This window comes from Pristiophorus japonicus, chromosome 8 (genome assembly GCF_044704955.1).
Source record: "Pristiophorus japonicus isolate sPriJap1 chromosome 8, sPriJap1.hap1, whole genome shotgun sequence".
Classification (NCBI taxonomy): domain Eukaryota; kingdom Metazoa; phylum Chordata; class Chondrichthyes; family Pristiophoridae; genus Pristiophorus; species Pristiophorus japonicus.
Window position 1 is genome coordinate 96,930,668 of NC_091984.1, and position 13,197 is coordinate 96,943,864.

General features: G+C 44.8%; 1 protein-coding gene across 1 annotated transcript in view; it reads right to left on the reverse strand.

The window, feature by feature from the left end:
* Positions 1-13,197, reverse strand: part of lamc1 (laminin, gamma 1) — a 295,041-nt gene that overhangs the window by 81,768 nt on the left and 200,076 nt on the right. Inside the window, exon 4 of the mRNA XM_070887137.1 lies at positions 3,509-3,675. Within this exon, the coding sequence (XP_070743238.1) occupies positions 3,509-3,675 (167 nt within the window). The remainder of the gene's footprint in view (positions 1-3,508; positions 3,676-13,197) is intronic.

A 13,197-nucleotide genomic window follows, 5' to 3' on the forward strand; every position in this document is an offset into this window, starting at 1 on the left:
GAGCGAGAGATGGGGGGAGGAGAGATGGGGGGAGGAGGAGAGATGGGGGGAGGAGGAGAGATGGGGGAGGAGGAGAGATGGGGGAGGAGGAGAGATGGGGGAGGAGGAGAGATGGGGGGAGGAGGAGAGATGGGGGGAGGAGGAGAGATGGGGGGAGGAGGAGAGATGGGGGGAGGAGGAGAGATGGGGGGAGGAGGAGAGATGGGGGGAGGAGGAGAGATGGGGGGAGGAGGAGAGATGGGGGGAGGAGGAGAGATGGGGGGAGGAGGAGAGATGGGGGGAGGAGGAGAGATGGGGGGAGGAGGAGAGATGGGGGGAGGAGGAGAGATGGGGGGAGGAGGAGAGATGGGGGGAGGAGGAGAGATGGGGGGAGGAGGAGAGATGGGGGGAGGAGGAGAGATGGGGGGAGGAGGAGAGATGGGGGGAGGAGGAGAGATGGGGGAGGAGGAGAGATGGGGGGAGGAGGAGAGATGGGGGGAGGAGGAGAGATGGGGGGAGGAGGAGAGATGGGGGGAGGAGGAGAGATGGGGGGAGGAGGAGAGATGGGGAGGAGGAGAGATGGGGGGAGAGGAGAGATGGGGGGAGGAGGAGAGATGGGGGGAGGAGGAGAGATGGGGGGAGGAGGAGAGATGGGGGGAGGAGGAGAGATGGGGGGAGGAGGAGAGATGGGGGGAGGAGGAGAGATGGGGGGAGGAGGAGAGATGGGGGGAGGAGGAGAGATGGGGGGAGGAGGAGAGATGGGGGGAGGAGGGAGAGATGGGGGGAGGAGGAGAGATGGGGGGAGGAGGAGAGATGGGGGGAGGAGGAGAGATGGGGGGAGGAGGAGAGATGGGGGGAGGAGGAGAGATGGGGGGAGGAGGAGAGATGGGGGGAGGAGGAGAGATGGGGGGAGGAGGAGAGATGGGGGGAGGAGGAGAGATGGGGGGGGGAGGAGAGAGGGGGGAGGAGAGATGGGGGGAGGAGGAGAGATGGGGGGAGGAGGAGAGATGGGGGGAGGGAGAGAGGGGGGAGATGGGGGGAGGAGGAGAGATGGGGGGAGGAGGAGAGATGGGGGGAGGAGGAGTGTGGGGGAGGAGGAGGAGGGGGGGGAGGAGGAGAGATGGGGGGAGGAGGAGAGATGGGGGGAGGAGGAGAGATGGGGGGAGGAGGAGAGATGGGGGAGGTGGGAGAGATGGGGGGAGGAGGAGAGATGGGGGGGAGGAGGAGAGATGGGGGAGGAGGAGAGATGGGGGGAGGAGGAGAGATGGGGGGAGGAGGAGAGATGGGGGGGGGAGGAGATGGGGGGAGGAGAGAGATGGGGGAGGGAGGAGAGAGAGAGAGGGGGGAGGACGAGAGAGAGAGAGAGAGAGAGAGAGAGAGAGAGAGAGAGAGATGGGGGGAGGACGAGAGAGAGAGAGAGAGAGAGAGAGAGATGGGGGGAGAGACGAGAGAGAGATGGGGGGAGGGGAGGACGAGAGAGAGAGAGAGAGAGAGAGAGAGAGAGATGGGGGGAGGGAGGACGAGAGAGAGAGAGAGAGAGATGGGGGGAGGGGAGGACGAGAGAGAGATTTTGGGGGGAGGGGAGGACGAGTTGGGCAGAGAGTTGGGCTAAACGGGTCCTTTTCAGAATGGCAGGCAGTCACTAGTGGGGTGCCGCAGGGCTCAGTGCTGGGACCCGAGCTATTTATAATATACATTAATGATTTAGATGAAGGAATTGAGTGTAATATCTTCAAGATTGCAGATGACACTAAGCTGGGTGGCAGTGTGAGCTGTGAGGAGGACGCTAAGAGGCTGCAGGGTGACTTGGACAGGTTAGGCGAGTGGGCAAATGCATGGCAGATGCAGTATAATGTGGATAAATGTGAGGTTATCCACTGTGGTGGCAAAAACACGAAGGCAGAATATTATCTGAATGGCGGCAGATTAGGAAAAGGGGAGGTGCAACGAGACCTGGGTGTCATGGTATATCAGTCATTGAAAGTTGGCATGCAGGTACAGCAGGCAGTGAAGGAGGAAAATGGTATGTTGGCCTTCATAGCTCGGGGATTTGAGTATAGGATCAGGGAGGTCTTACTGCAGTTGTACAGGGCCTTAGTGAGGCCTCACCTGGAATATTGTGTTCAGTTTTGGTCTCCTAATCTGAGGAAGGACGTTCTTGCTATTGAGGGAGTGCAGCAAAGGTTCACCAGACTGATTCCCGGGATGGTAGGACTGACATATGAGGAGAGACTGGATCGACTGGGCCTGTATTCACTGGAGTTTAGAAGGATGTGAGGGGGATCTCAGAAAAATATAAAATTGTGATGGGGCTGGACATGTTAGATGCAGGAAGAATGTTCCCGATGTTGGGGAAGTCCAGAACCAGGGGACACAGTTTAAGGATAAGGGGTAAGCCATTTAGGACTGAGATGAGGAGAAACTTTTTCACTCACGAGTTGTTAACCTGTGGAATTCCCTACCGCAGAGAGTTGTTGATGCCAGTTCATTGGACATATTCAAGAGGGAGCTAGATATGGCCCTTACGGCTAAAGGGATCAAGGGGTATGGAGAGAAAGCAGGAAATCGATACTGAGTGAATAATCAGCCATGATCTTATTGAATGGTGGTGCAGGCTTGAAGGGCCGAATGCCTACTCCTGCACCTATTTTCTATGTTTCTATGTACTCCACAAAGAGCTGATGTAGGCTAAAACTAGGAGGGGGAGGAAAGAGGAGCAGGAGAATCAGTGCTACAGGACAATTAATATGTTAAGAAATAGACCTTCAATAAAGCATTCCAATATGCAAATTAAACATGATCTCTCACCCACAAACTCTAATATGCCCACGAAATGGAGTTCTTGGGGGGAAATTATTGCAAATGCAAGTTTAGCATTTCTCCCATTTACAGAAGCACCCATTGCACTCTATAGCAGTTTAGTGACATGCTTCCCACAATACTCTCCCACATTACACACATATCTTCCAAACTTACATCTGCACACTGCCACATTTGGTATTGCTATGTACTTTAATTAGATTTCAATCTAATTAATTTGTAACGGATTTTTTTTCATGGGATGGGGAGGGGGTGGAGAAACTCCCACGCTTTGTTGCAAGTAAGCTTCCTGCTGGAAACCCAACACATCACATCTCCCAAGGAAAAAACAAAGAGCTAAAGGGCAGGTTAAGAATAAAATCTTCGACATAGGGCTGCTAGAATGTGGAACTTTCTGTCACAAACCCTTGTTGCCCATAGATTCTTTTAAAAAGGATTATTAGATAGATGCCTAAAAAAGAGGAATAATAAAAAATATGGGGCGTGAGCAGGAAAGTAGTAATAGACCAGGTAGCTCATAAGGCAAACACAAACACAGATTTAATGGCCTGAATGGGTCATTTCAGTGTGGTAAGATTTTCTGGGGTAATTTTGACTTTTCACCAATTATATTTTTCACCAATTAACAAAAATGGACTAAACATTTTGTTGGAATACTCATGTTGAAAGGATGTTGGGGTTTACAAACTATCCACAGTTCTATACTTACGCAGACACTCATTTGGATTCTCAGCAGTGGCCCTGCGCCAGGGTCGGTCGTTGTAGAATGGCTGACAACTCCCACAGTCCATTCCCATTGTGTTGTGTTTGCAGTTGCAGCCAAGCTTATTGAATTCATTCTTTATACATTCACTGGCATGGCCATGACACTTACACCTGTGAGGGCGGAGATGACCAAAAAAAAAAATCAATAATCAAACAAGGAAAATATAATTTGAGGACGTGATCAATTGAGATTAAAAAATATATTTCACTTCACAAGTTTTAAATCAACTGTTGCGCTGCAGAACTAATGGCAAAAAGTCCAAGCCATTTTACAATTAAAATTGTGATTCTTTCACACTATTAAGCAAATACATTGCATCAATTTTTTTTCAAAGTTTATGGTGTCCATAACCTGCAGTTGACATGCAACTGAACTTCGAAGACTGATCACTTTGTCCCAATATCTGACTGTGCCCATCTTGGATTAAATCAACAACAAATTCATAATTTTCAATCTGAACACAAATCTATTGTGTTGGTTTTGCATCGTCACATTGCACAACTGGAACAATGGAACATGGGGCTCAAATCACCACTGCCATATCATTACCCACATCTCCTAAATGAAAGAATCTTTCATGGAGCTGCTTTAAGCACAATACAGGAAGCATAAGCTACTCAAATACAGCAAATTAGCAATAACAGTGATTTACACAAATTACTGTCGCTGTAATTAGCCACTTTTTCCACTGTTCTTAGTTGAGCAAAATAAGTCATTTCTGCACCAAGGCAAGCTCCATTTAAGTGTACATAAAGAACAGAATGGGAAGTAGCATGAATGGAGCAAAAGCAAAAATACTCTGAAGATAGAGAAAATCTAATCATAATTTGGTGCATGTTTTCTTCAGTCATCCTCCTCCTTTGGTCTGAACATACACTGCAACTCAAGATCTTAAACTTATTTTGTCACCCCCATTTTCCTGCCCAAATTTCCCATTTACATTCTCTGTATAGTCAATTGCCAGATCAGAAAAAAAAGAGCAATTTGAGGGCCAATCAGACTCCACCCAACCATGCCACTTTTTGTATTTTATTTTCACTCTGCTCTAACATCAGATTGTAAACATCCCACAGTTTTTAAACATATAGCTTCAAGTTTTTATCTGGATTGGAGATTACAGTCCCTTAAAAATTACAAATGTTAATGGCACAGTTTCCTACGTAGCACTGCCAACCCCACCACCTCAAGCCAGGAGACAAACTCTTAAAAATGAGATTTAGAATAGAAATCAGAAGTTGCTATTTTTTCCCTGCCCCGATCTCTCTGACCTTTGCTCCCACACAGGAAGTGCATACCACAACCTTCACTCCTGGACAGGAAGCAAAGTGTAAAACACTTTGGGATGGCCTGAGGTTGTGTGAGGTGCTATATAAATACAAGTATTTCTTTTTTAAATGCACACAAAAAAGGTGGCTAACCTTAAAACTCAAATCCTCTATTTTTCTTTTTATGGTGGCAAACAATCTTACTCCATCATTGAAGAATTGCCAAAGAAAAATAACCTGATAGTACCAGTACCATGAGACCTCATTGCTTTTTTGCCAATTGAGTTGGGACTTTAAAATAAAATGCCCAAGAATATAAATGCGTTTAGTTCTGTTCAGCCAGCCGGTTTAAGTGAGCAGCTGTTACACCAGTTCATTCACTGCAACCTGAAGCCTTGGCACTGATTCTGGGTACTGCAGCCACCAGCCGAGTCAGCTTGAGACGCAACTTCAGCCACTTTCAATTCAGTCTCTCCTCTATCAGTGAGAGATGGAGATTTGTCATCCCTTTACCCTCCCGTGGCTACAGTCCGACAAGCAGCTGAGGAGGATCGTCCATAGCAGCGGCCCTAGTAAACACCGAGGCGCAGAGAGAACAGCACGAGCTGACCTCGCACTACCCAGACCACTGCTTCTACATCTCATTCACTCCAAGTGCCAGCAGGCTCAACACTGAGTCAGAGTATTGCAATCCTCCGAACAAAAATGAACCCGTGCGTGAAATGTTACTTAAAACTCGGGAGTTGGAGCAGAATTGCCTACAGGCATTTATTTAACAAGGAGGTAGGGGTCTGGCAGTAGTGGGACGTCACTCACATCCCATTGATCAAGTACGTGCTTTCTGTGGGGAAACATCCAGTTAGGTACCGTTTGTCACAATGGACTGGCAACATTTTTTATACAGAAGAGACTGTTAGGGGAAAGACAGGGGGGCAAGCATTCAGTTGGTTCTTGTCCGTCTGTAGAAACCTGAACCAAAAAAAAAAACTTACAGGATATAAATCCCCAAGAAGCCAATGACTGATGCACTGCAGTAGTGGTTCAACCATTCAACTCGCCCAACCATGCTGCCATGGTGCCAAAGAGCACATGCACAGTTTTGATATCAGAGACTATTCTAATCACAGGGGGGGGGCGGGAAAAGAGAGAGACGATTGCCAAATCTTCTCGCGGACCACTGGGGGCCGCAGACCTCCCCCATTGACAAGCCCGACCCAACCCACGTGGCTCCATCAGTCAATCACAGGAGGCGGTGACGAAGAGCAATACAGCTGGAAATAAAATCATATTTACCTCAGTAGAATCGCGAGATCCCGAGTTCGGGTGAATTTTCATTCAAAATTACGCGCCTCACAGTTGACATTACTGCCTATGCTAATAGAAACTGCCTTCCTGATAGTTTAAAAACTAATCCCTGAATCCATGGGACAAATTGGGGAGTTGATAGCTGCTTATGGATTTTCTAACAGTTAATTTGTGGCTTAAATATTTTTGAGCTCATAGGCTGTTATTCACTTATTAGGTAATAGGTAATAGACTCAGAATATGAGGCAACTTGAACACTTGTTACCCTTTGAAACTGATTGCAACTTCAGGATTTAACGGCGGCGTATCCCAATGCGGAAATCTTGAAGTTGCAGTCAATCATTCACTGCTGACACTGACTGCGCTGTGCCCCCTGCCCCCATTTCCCACAGCCAGCAATCAGTGTAATCAGGGAAATCAGTGAAACCTACAAAAACTTGGGCTTTTCCACAGTAATATCGCTGTTAAATACCTCAATAAAAGTTGACCGTGTTGTCTTAGGTGTAACTGGGGTTTTAACAGCGTATTGACTGCTAAACAAATATTATGGCTCTGAAAAACTAATTTTATTTTATGCAATGTGAAATTTCTCCATAATGCTGAAAATTACAATTTAATAAACTTTTTTAAAAAATTATATTTTTAAAAGTTTGTTCAGGTTTATCTTTTCCCCATGTGGGAGCTCCAATCTTTGCTTTAATCTCTAACATTTTTAAGGTTAGAATAAAAGGAGCTTCTTTACTTCCAGGTTCCCGGTCTGAGAGAATTCTGCATTGATTGGCTGCTTAAACAGCTTGTTGGCATCACAGCAACTGGCGTTAGGGTTTCCCACTAAACTATACTGATCTCAACTACACGTTGAAAAAAACAAACTTCTCATCAGAGATCACGAGATCTTTGTGGGCAGCTTTCTTCAAGCCAGCGACGAATGTCTTTGCTTCACCGCTGACCGCAAATTATGAGCCATTATATAAAGGAGCAAGGAAAATTACTCTTGATTTAATAGCTGCCCTTAATGTGAACCTCTATGAATTAATTGTTTACAAAGTGCAGAAAATGACAATGTAGATGGTAAATATAGTCTAATGGAGTTTTAAAATGCAAGTGATACCCTTATCCACACTTTTGCCATCTCTAAACTCTATTTTGCCAATAAACTCCTTTCTGGCTTGCCATCCTCAACCCACCGTAAATCCCAACTTGTCCAAAACTCTGCTGCCCATATCCAGTCTCTCACTAAGTCCAAGTTGACCAACACCACGCCCCTGTCCTTGCTGACCTACATTGACTCCCTGTCCCTCAATGCATTGAATTTAAAATCTTTGTCCTCATCTTCAAATCCCTGACTTGCCGTACCCCATCTCTGCAAGCTCCTCTAGTCTTGGATCCCCTCATGTACCTTTCAGTCCTGACTCTGCCTCTTTGTACATTCCTTTTTTCTGATTTAATCAATCATTGTTAATCAGATCCTCCACGAAATTCACCCGTCTGATTAAACGAAAGTTAATGGCTTCAGGCATATAAAGAATCACTTTGGGCTGCAGTGAGCAAAAATGGGGCAGCACTTTGAAAATCCCAAGACCAATTCATAAGATTGCAGTTTAAAAAAAAGAGCCAAAGAGCTTTGCAATAAATTTGTGTAGATTAACATTACCAAATTCCCTTCCATTTGAACATTTTACTTGCCTTGCTCATGCCTTTTCACAGGCATGCACATCAACATTTTCCATCTCTTTTCAGCATTTTGAAATTAGTTTACTTTATTAAAGCCAGTAAGCTTGTGTTTTCTAATAATAGCTAACATAATTAAATAGGAAAAGCAACTTAAAACAATCTGACAACTCTGGGAAAACAGAAAGAAGTAATGCTTAGAACCAGGGGTGCTTCAGACAGTAATTTTAGAACAAAGGCTTTACCCCACAGCTAGCAGCTGATTCCAAGTGGCCAGAGGTAGGGACACTGAGGCTATGTCGTTTGACCAAGCTATGTACCACCTGGGATAACCTAAAGCAGAGCCATCTTTAACCCATACTGTCTTATTACAATAGAAATGGGACATTTAAGAGAAGATGATTCAAGAGCAAATGGATACTGCGTCAATGAATGAAGATTTCCATGACTGATGCCCCCAGAGGTAACATGAGCATTCCAGAAGGAGGAAGGACAGGCAACTCTACCATGACTGTTGAGGAAGGATAAGGTTGCACGAGATCAAGGAATTACTTTTTAATATTCGTTCCTGGGATGTGGGCACAACTGGCAAGGTCAGCATTTATTGCCCATCCCTAATTGCCTTCGAGAAGGTGATGGTGAGCCACTGCCATGAACCGCTGCAGTCCTTGTGGTGAAGGGAGAGTGTTCCAGGATTAAGACCCAGCGACGATGAAGGAACAGAGATATATTTCCAAGTCAGGATGGTGTGTGAAAGAGGAACTTGGAAATGTTGATATTCCCATGTGCCTGCTGCCTTTGTCCTTCTAGGTGGCAGAAGTTGCGGCTTTGGGAGGCGCTGTCGAAGAACCCTTGGCGAGTTGCTGCAGTGCGTCTTGTAGATGGTACAAACTGCAGCCAGTGTACATCACTGGTGCGTCAGTGATGGAGGGGAGTGAATGTTTAAGGCGGTGGAAGGGGTGCCAATCAAGCAGGCTGCTTTGAACCTGGATGTTGTCGAACTTCTTGAGTGTGGTTGGAGCTCCACTCATCCACGCAAGTGGAGAACATTCCATCACACTCCTGAATTGTGCCTTATATATGGTGGAAAGGCTTTGAGGAGTCAGGAGGAGAGACACCCGCCACAGAATACCCAGCATCTGACCTGTTCTTGTAACTACATTATTTATGTGGCGAGTCCAGTTAAGTTTCTGGTCAATGGTGACCCCAGGATGTTTATAGTGAGGGTTTTGGCGATGGTTATGCCATTGAATGTCAAGGGAAAGTGGTTAGACTCTTGTTTGTTGGAGATAGTATTTGCCTGGCAGTTGTGGGGTGTGAATGTTACGTGCCACTTAACTGCATAAGCCCGAATGTTGTCCAGGTCTTGCTGCATGCGGGCATGGACTGCTCCATTATCTGAGGAGTTGTGAATAGCACTGAACACTGCTGTCATCAGCGAACATCTTCAAGACTGACCTTATGATGGAGAAATGCTGTAAAATCTGAGCTCATGAGCGACAATCTGAATTAGACTTTAATATATAACAGACTTTTGATCCAAAAATGGTTCAGCTGTCCATTATACAAGTAATCTAACCACAAAATAACCGCGCCATCCTCAACCCACTGTAAATCCCAACTTGTCCAAAACTCTGCTGCCCATATCCAGTCTCTCACTAAGTCCAAGTTGACCAACACCACGCCCCTGTCGGCGTAGTTATTTTGTGGTTAGATTTCTTGTATAATGGATTATAGGGTATTCTGCGTTCGGCCAGCTAATGCTGAGTTAGTGTGATACACTGTCCATAGATTACAAATTCTGCTAGTCGATTGTGCATGCTCAAGCACCTCGTGTACTCTTAATGTTGTTAATTCTGTCATCATATATACGTTAATAAAGCAATGTTAGTTCATGATGTACTTGCTTGATGACTTTGAGAAGAGATTAACTCATTCACTCTATTTTGCACTGCATAGCCTTAAAAACATTTGATGATTTGTATAACTTAATATTTTTTAGACTGGTTAATGAATGATGATTCAAGCAAGCTATATTTTAGGTTTCTAATAAATCGCTAAACTTTCAGACAGTTCTTTAATGAAGATTAAGGTAAAGGGGTTAAAGATTTGTCTGGTCTCCTTTAATTAATATTCCTTACAAACTGATCATCCCCATAAAGGGTTTTTTCTGCCTATATTAAACCAGCTTTGATAAAGAGAATCCTCCCTGTCTTTGCTCTTGTTGATAGACCTATAATGCATTTCCATCATTTTGTGTTTTTATTTTTGAAAATGCAATAAAACTGAGTAACTGCTAACATAAATCCTGACACAGTTGTAAGGACATTTTAGAGCATGAATACAGTATGCCAAAGAGGAGCAGGATACCAGATCCTTCTCATTCATTCCACCATCTGCCCCCATTCTCAATAACACTATCAAGGCGGAGTCACACATAAAAGTCAGGCATTTCTCCAAATGGGAATGTGCACCTTCTAGTGGCCCGCTGTCAAGAATGGCATGGGCTCAGGGAAGGAAAGATTAAAACTTAAGACAAATAATGGATTCTGTAATACTCTATTAGAGCCATTTATAATCTTATACATCTTTGATTTTGCAAATTTTGCTCCCCAATTTTGTAATGTTTTGGTGAATATGTGTGTGAATGTAGGTTAGGGATATTAATATTTAAATGGCTATTGACACTAAGCACCCAGTTTCAATACCAAGTACTTCAAGGTCAATTACAGCATGATCAGATTTATAATAAAGCTTCCTCTATCCCAACCTCTGAAATGAGTATTTACATACTGCTATGATTTTATTTCCCCCCTCAATTTTGTGCACCTGCCGTCCTTATTACTTTAGAGAATGATTACCGATTTACTAATTAAATATCAAATTGTGATCAATTTACTGTTGGTCTAATAATTAAGGCTGAAGTCAACAAAACCAACTACGTTGAAGAATCTGGTTCTCATTTAATGTATAGGTGCCAGACTCCATTGAAATGGTGCGGATAGTATTCTGAATGTACGGTGTTTTCGGTCTCTTCAGTAAAAGGAAAGGAAAGATTAAAAATTAAGACAAATAATGGATCCTGTAATACTCTATTAGAACCATTTATAATCTTCTACATCTTTGATTTTGCAAATTTTGCTCCCCAATTTTGTAATGTTTTGTTTTTTTTGGTCTGGATTTGAACATTTAGTTCACTTTGGCAGAGAGGGAACTCAATCACCTTATTACAAATTACGATGTAACAAACTGAAGCCAGTCATATGAATGTCCTGGTTTCACTCCACTTATGCAGTACCCAATTATAGGATATTACACAAGCTATTTTTACTACCAGCATCTATGGCATGCAATTTAATTTTTGGATCTATGGATCAGATAGGCTTCATTACAATATGCTCTTTAAATCCACCAGCTGTGGCACAGAGCAGTAGTTCTCAAACTTTAATGGTTGAAGGACATCTTTTCAAATCAATTAGTAATCATGGATCCCTGACGGACCTCTTTTCAAATAGTAATCACAGACCCTCTGTCTAAATTATACTATACAATACTCATAATAGGAAAGTACGGCATATAAAGAGTGTCTTAATAATGCTTTTAAGAAAACAGGTATTTACTTAGATATCAGTGAGATGGATGTGCCAGCTTTCCACACCTATTCTAGGTACTTCGCAGCACAGATGGTCATTAGCCACTTCGTGCTGGCCAATTTTTAAAGCAGTCAACTGGCTGGCCAAGGTGAGTATGCTGAAAGCATGACACACCGCCATACTGTCCCACTGGCATGTTCTGTAACAACCGCAATGTGGGATTGTATGCATGTGCCTGACTGAAGGGCCGCAGGCGTTCTGATCACATACCGGGAGGGTGGCACAGGGTTGCAGAGCCAGGGAAAGGAATCAGCTCAACTGGCAGGGAACACGCGTTGCAAAAGGAGAGCGCGCTGTTAAAAATAATTTGCAATAACTGAATCAGTGTCGTATTTATAAAGAGGAGCAGGCTTGAAATTACATCTGGCTGCCTCTGGTCGTGGACACCCTGGAAAGTCACTACGGACCCCTAGGTTTCTGCGGACTCCAGTTTGAGAAACACTGGCGTAGAAGCAGTATGAAACTTTGAAGAACTACATATTTTCCCCAAATTCTGGGCAGTTCCATATTTTCTCATTAAAAGAAAATTGCCCATTGTAACAGACTCAGTGAATATAAACAGACTCAATTAATTATACAAAATAAATAAATTAGTCATCTTGAGGGTGCTTCTTTAAAAAGATACATGTGCCAAATACCATTTACCACCAGATAAGTAATGGATACTAAGCTCTCTCTGGTCAATACAATCATTCCACCTTTTTCCTAGGCAGGAAATATCAGTTATAGATTTAGAACAGATATCTGCGCAGTAGGATACTTGAATTCACTTCCTTGAATTTCGGCTCGTCTGTTTCGGCCCGAGTTGCTCCTAGTTTTTTGGAGCAACAATTTAGAATGGAGCATCTTCGAAATTGCAATTCTTGGCATTTAGTTTGCTCCAGTTCTAGTGAGTTAGAATAGTTTCATTTTAGAACAGATTTTTTTTCAAAAGGGGGCGTGTCCAGCCACTTACGCCTGTTTTGCAAGTTTAGGGAGTGAAAACTTACTCCAAACTAACTTAGAATGGAGTAAGTGTAGACTTTTGTACGCTCAGAAAAACCTTGCCTACACTTATAAATCAAGCGTAGGGAACGAGAAATGGGGGTGGGGGGGGGGAGGGGAGGGGAGGGGGGTTTACAAACATTAAACACTTCACTTTTACAAATAAAGAGCCATCAATAATAAATAAATCAATAAATCAATCAAAAAAAATTAAAAAGTAAAAATAAAATTAAGTTTCTACTCACCTACTGTAGCACCGGGAGCCCTCCAACAGATTGCTGGGATGGGGCCCCCCAGTGTCTCTCTTTATGACTGTCAGTGTTTCACAGCGAGGGGTGGGAGAGGAAGGAGAGGAGGGCGGGGCCGAAGAGCGAGGGGGGGGGGGGGGGGCCGGGTCGAAGAGAGAGGAGGGGCGTGAGGCGAAGAGAGAGGTAAGGAGAGAGAGAAGGGGGGTGGTGAAAGGAGAGAGAGAAGGGGGGTGGGGAAAAGAGAGAGAGAGGGAGAGGTTGTACGGGGCCAAGCCGGGGCCCGCCCCCAGCGAGATGCCAGGCGGGCGGGTCCCGCCAACAACGTGGCGGGGGGGGGGGGGAAAAGAGAGCTGGACGGGAGGGAGGCCAGAGTCCCAATCTTCGCCCAGAGACCCTATTTGGCCAGGGCTGGGGTCAGGCCCCTCCCACACAGCCTCGGGGGCGAGGAGCTACTGCACATGCGTGCACACTCTGGCACGCATGTGCAGAGGTCCCGGCACTGTTTT